General features: G+C 40.7%; 1 protein-coding gene across 1 annotated transcript; it reads left to right on the plus strand.

Annotated features, from left to right (window-relative positions):
- The first annotated feature begins 843 nt into the window (after nt 1–843).
- Nucleotides 844–4,169, plus strand: LOC127654116 (transcriptional regulator Myc-2-like). The gene is made up of 3 exons (XM_052141125.1): nt 844–1,006; nt 1,737–2,298; nt 2,455–4,169. Exons 2-3 carry the CDS (start codon nt 1,746–1,748, stop codon nt 3,012–3,014), a joined length of 1,113 nt encoding a protein of 370 aa, XP_051997085.1. The 5' UTR covers nt 844–1,006; nt 1,737–1,745; the 3' UTR covers nt 3,015–4,169.
- Nucleotides 4,170–5,591: the final 1,422 nt, after the last annotated feature.

The raw sequence follows: 5,591 nt of genomic DNA on the forward strand, positions 1-5,591 counted from the left end.
CTGCATGTCAACTGCACGTCTGAGTAATAAAAATAAATGTGAGAATTGTATATTCTCTTTGTTGCATTCTGAGGTCAGCGGTCGTAAAGAATGCAGAATTCTGGCCATATGTTGATTTCCCGGGAAAGTCATAAATCACTCCCGTCACCTGAGGGGAGCCGTTGTGTGACTGGGGGGTGTTACCTCCGCACGTGTTAAGGCGGATGTGAGTAGTCTTTTGTTGTGTAACCATCGCGTATATGCCATCGCCATACGTCTCCTTTGCTATAAAGCTAGCCATTATCACTAAATGCAGTCCTTTCTGTCACTATAAAGTCATATATTTTATTATGCAGTTCATTTTATACGCGCTTAACTCGCGCTTTGATACTGTGCCAATGTCTGTTGTAATAGTGTATGTTAAGGGTGTCTGAGAACAGTATGTCCCTGTGCGTATATTACCCGCCAAATCAGACCACAGCTCAACGTGATCTCCTCCCTTTTCTTTCTCTTTTTTTGTAGACACTACTATCGCAAACCAAACACGGGCACCCGGCATTTGTGAACTTGAACACGTGTGAGCCGAAACCCGCCTTGGTTTTCCTGGAATTTTACGGTTCACTGAGTGCACGATCACACCGCCAGAGCACTAGGTCAGCCCTATACTTCTCATGAGTGGCCTTCGGCCACGTAGTCGCTTTTGCGTGAGGAATTGTTTTAAACAACCAGCTACAAACTATAATTAGGCATAATAAAAATGACAGTTTTCATTCAACATTCGTCGGATGAGTTTTGGCGCGAGTTTTCTATCGCGGATGGATACAGCAGTGCGTTGGCCTTTAAAATTAAATGGTCTCCGTTCGTAGCGTCGCCACACCCACCGTCATTCTCGGTTCGCGTGGGTTCTGTCATGCATGGACTGCGGTTTTTAAAGGCTCTTTGAAATAACTTTTAGAAATAACAAGAGAGCACATCCACCTTTGGCTGACATTTCCCAGCATTATCTTGCCGTAGTGTTTGAAGAAAGGTAAGACGTGACTTTATGGCTCTCGTGCATGTGGTCTGCCTGTACCGGCTTCATCCAGAATGATATTGGGCTACTGCGTGAACCTTTAGTCGCTTTCTTTTGCAGGAACTTTAAGCGTGAAATGTGTGTATTTTGAAATTCATGCTTGAAAGTTGCTTCGGTGCAATTTTATTTGTCGTTTAAATTAAACAGAGAATTTAGATTCTCTGTTTTTAATTCATATGCAATATGATATTCATTCTCAGGTTACAAAATCCGCACTTGTGTTCGTTCATGCTGCTAAAATATTTTCCATTTAATACCGTGCAAGTTTATTAGTAATTTACACGTAAGGGCGATTTTGTGTAAGAATAACTGCATTCAGCTACACGTTTTCTTAAGGATCACTAAAGTGTCGGCATTGGTCAGATTCCTTCTGACTTGTTTAAAATGTGTAAATCGCCTCTCCACTTTGGAAACTTGTTCGGAATGAATCCCTCATGAGGGGTCTTTCCAGCTGTTTAGTGACGTCACTTCACTCCGCGTCCGTAACCCCGCCTACAAGGGGCGGGGCCACCATTGTAAACATTAATAAAAAGATGCGCTTGCCGGGAAAACTTTACAAATCGGCAGTGCTCGAAAACAACGCTTCGCAGGCCGGTAGACACATGCTTATCAGCCTCGAAAGGGAATATACTTTTGGAAATATCGTATTTCACATTTTCAAGGATTCTGCTCTTGGTTCTGACAGGTTCCGAAGATGTTGCAGGATTGTTCTCCGTCGCACGACTGGCTTTGCGAGTCCGAGCCGCTGCTTTTTGACGACGAGTTTTGCCAGAGTCTCATGAAGGACTTGCAGTCCATCCCCACGCCGCCTCAGTCCCCTCCGATGAAATCGGGGTATGGAAAGTCTCTGTCCACCGTGGATCAGTTGGAGTTAGTATCCGAACTTTTAATGGAAGATAGCGACTTTCTCCGTCTGGACTGGAATTGTGATTTTACCGGCGCAAGCATCGCTGCAGCCGCAGCGGCGGACGACCCGCTCTCGGAAGACTGCCTGTGGCACACTGACGGAGATAAACCGAACGAGGATAAACTGGCATCGGTCCTCTCCACGAGTCCCTTGCTCTCCGATATTGACACTCAGATATTTGCCGAAATCGCCGGCTCTACGCTGGATTGCCACATTGTGGCGCTCGCTTGCCAGGCTTTGGAGAGTGAGGATTTACCCCTGGACAGCCAGGAACTGATTGAGTCAACATCTGATTATGGTTCACTGTCCAATGGAGGAGAATCATCTACAAGTGATTCTGGTGAGTCTTCGCTTTATTTTGAATGTTTACAGTCAATGCAACTCCTTATATTATGAGTGTGTGTGTGTGGTTTTGTTAGTACTAAAATAGTCGAATGGCTTCTTTTCCACTGAATCAGTGCATGATTATAACTCTTGTATTATTCTTGTTTAACAGAGGAGGAAATTGACGTTGTGACGGTCAGGCGGTCGAGTACACTAACACGGTCGCAACACCAGCAACAGTTGGAGGAAACCCGCCAGGATCAGCAGCGTGCTCTCAAGCGCTGTCACTTTGAAATTCAACAACAGCATAACTACGCCGCCCCGCGGCCCGCCTCTCCGCCTCCCCCGCCCTCTCCTTGCGCCGCCGCCCCTCTCAAACGCTCCCGAGCGGCCGGAGAGTCCCACCGGAACGCGCACAGTTCAGGGCGCTCTCGCACCCTCGCATCTCGGCAGAGTGCGGACACCGAGGACGAGGAGGAAAAACGGCGCACACACAATGTAATGGAGAGGCAAAGGCGCAACGAGTTAAAGAACTGCTTCCTCAGGCTACGGGATAATGTCCCTGAACTGTCCAGCAATGACAAAGCTTCGAAAGTCGTCATATTGAAGCGAGCAAAAGAAAGCATCAGGAATCTGGAATCTGAGAGTCAGAGACTTGCTCAGAAGAGAGACAAACTTAGACAAAGGCAAGAACAGCTGAGAGCCAGACTTGAACGGCTCAAGAGATTGTGAATGTCTGAGACCAAACTTTGCCAGTTTGGGCACCAGATGACCGACCGCAATGGAGGCGCTGCAAACTTGCAGATCTTGTGACTGGCTGTAAAGAAAAGACCTCAGATCTCTGAGGATATTCAGGATTTGTCTGCTGTTTGTTTGTTTAGAAACACGCATGGTCAATGCAACAAATGTTCTCAGTGGCGTGACTTCGCTCTGACAAAATCTTGTTCTTGAGACTTAATATAAACATTGTTTCATATACTGTATGTTTGAAGAGTAATTGCCAGTTAACAGCCAAATAGTTAGGCAAATAACTCTAGATTGTCATCATACATTCTACCTTTTTGTTGGCATACATGCGTGTTGTGTGGTTTTTTTTTCTTCTCCATTTCGTAATATTTTGGGCTGGATCCAAATTTTTTATTTTTTTAAGGTTGGATGTAATTTATGTATGATTACATTTCCATAGGGCTTAAGTTTGCGTTCAGTGTTGCTGTTCAAACTGGAATGACTAAATCGGATTTAATGCATAGTTTGTCATGTTGAGGGAATCACACTCGTTTTTGGCTCCATGTGTCTTGTATTTCCTCTGTATTGTGTGTTTCCAATAATTTGTTTTTTTTGTTTGTTTTTTTTTTAAATATCTACCTCTACCAGGAATAAACCTGGCTATTTTATTGCCTTCATAATGGCAACTATATAGAACATTTAGGTTTTTTTTCCTCATGTAAATACCTCTTGTTAATTATGTATCATAAATTATTTAGGCTTTTTCTTTAGGTGCATTTGCAGGTTTTGGGGAAAAAAGTTTTTGTTCTTTTTCAGCTGCACTTTGATTTTATAAAGTAATAAAGAATAGGCAAGATAACATGTTTAGTGGTAAGAATTTACTTTTTTTTTATTTGCACAATATTGCTTAAACCATAAGAATAAAAACATTTTAGAGGAAGTAGAGACTTAAAGGTGTGTTTTTTTTTAGCAAGTAACATTTTTGGTACAAAGGTATTTTGGGAGTTGCACAAGGCTAAAACCTTTGAAGAAAAAGAATGTCAGTTGTGATGTAATTCAGGTAAGGGGGTGGTTAGTTGTTATTTGTTTAAAGTCTAAAGGGCTTGATTGCAGTGGGTCAATAAAACAATACGAATACCAACTTTGCTTGCTTGTTAACATATTATGCATTGATGAAACATCTTTACAAAAACTAAACCTATGCATTCAGACCTTATATAATCAACTGGTTTCTGAAACGGTTCAGGTTTCATACAAGTTAAGCTCAATCGACAGCACTTTTGGCATAACATTTATTTAAAAAATAAAATAAAATCACAGTTAAAGTGATTCACTTATAGTACAATAGAAGTGAATGGGGCCAATCTGTTAATGTTAAATACTGTTTCAGTATAGACACAAGATATAAACAAAATGTGTGTTAACATGGTTTTATTGTACTAACCATTTCTGTGTCAAGTTATATCCAATTTTGTTGCAATGGTGATGCGTTGCTGCCTTAAGTGCCTCACTGTAACCTTAATTTTTGCGTTTTTTAAAGAAAAAAAAGGGGCGAGTGATCGACATAATGCAACAAATGCTGTTGAATGAGCTTAACTTGAATTGAACCTGGAATATTCCTTTTAAAGCAGTAGATAATTTCTAAACTTAATATCATCTACTCTTTTCCACCACAAACTGCAATGAAAACACTCAAAAACAAAATGGCTATATGGGCATATACAGTATCATTATATAGTTGACAATTATCTGAATGAATATTTGAAAGTCAAATTCCTATAGTATTCAAAAACCACTGATGCCAGAGGCACTTGGGTACATTTTGACTTACTGCCCTAGTTGGCACATTTGATGATTAGCATTAATTTCATTAAATGCCTGAGAACATTTTTGCACACAGTCTTTACCCCAAAATAAACCTGACAGGAGGATCAGGACACTGACACAAAGTGGAAGGGGTTTATTTTGTGGCAATTACTGGCTTGACTGTACATCATCCTGATTATTACACACATTTTTATACCAATTAAATAAATAAATAAATAGACATCTAACATTGATTTGTTCATATGAGCATAAAGCAACTATATAGTCTCACGAAGACTCGTCCGAGATTGCAATATCGTATAACCTCTCTGCTTTCCAAAATATATTTTCCTATTAAAATAATGGTTTGGTTTAGGGTTTGTTTAAGGAGTTAGACTTTATGGTTAGGTTTAGGTTTGTGGTTAAACGTAGGAAAAATCATGATAAGGAATTAATTTGTTCATTAATTTTACTTCTTGTGTTTTTGTACAAGCCAACTCGTACAATTTTGCCATCTTGTCCTATTATCACGCCTTGGTCAAACGACCAGGTTGTAAAGCAACTATTGTTATTTTGAATTTTGAACCATCAGTGCTCTGAAACGTTAGCTGTATGCATAAGGAAAACAACAAGCCACGAGTCTTAGACTTGATCATTATTGTTTCTCTTAAAACAGAACACAAAAGGAAGAACAAGCCATGCCATTGACAGCAATGGTTTTGCAACAAGAGTTAGAATGGGTTTTAGACCTCCATCACTTTCATCTTTTGTGCTAAA

The sequence above is a fragment of the Xyrauchen texanus genome, chromosome 13, assembly GCF_025860055.1.
Source record: "Xyrauchen texanus isolate HMW12.3.18 chromosome 13, RBS_HiC_50CHRs, whole genome shotgun sequence".
In the NCBI taxonomy this organism is placed as follows: Eukaryota; Metazoa; Chordata; class Actinopteri; order Cypriniformes; family Catostomidae; genus Xyrauchen; species Xyrauchen texanus.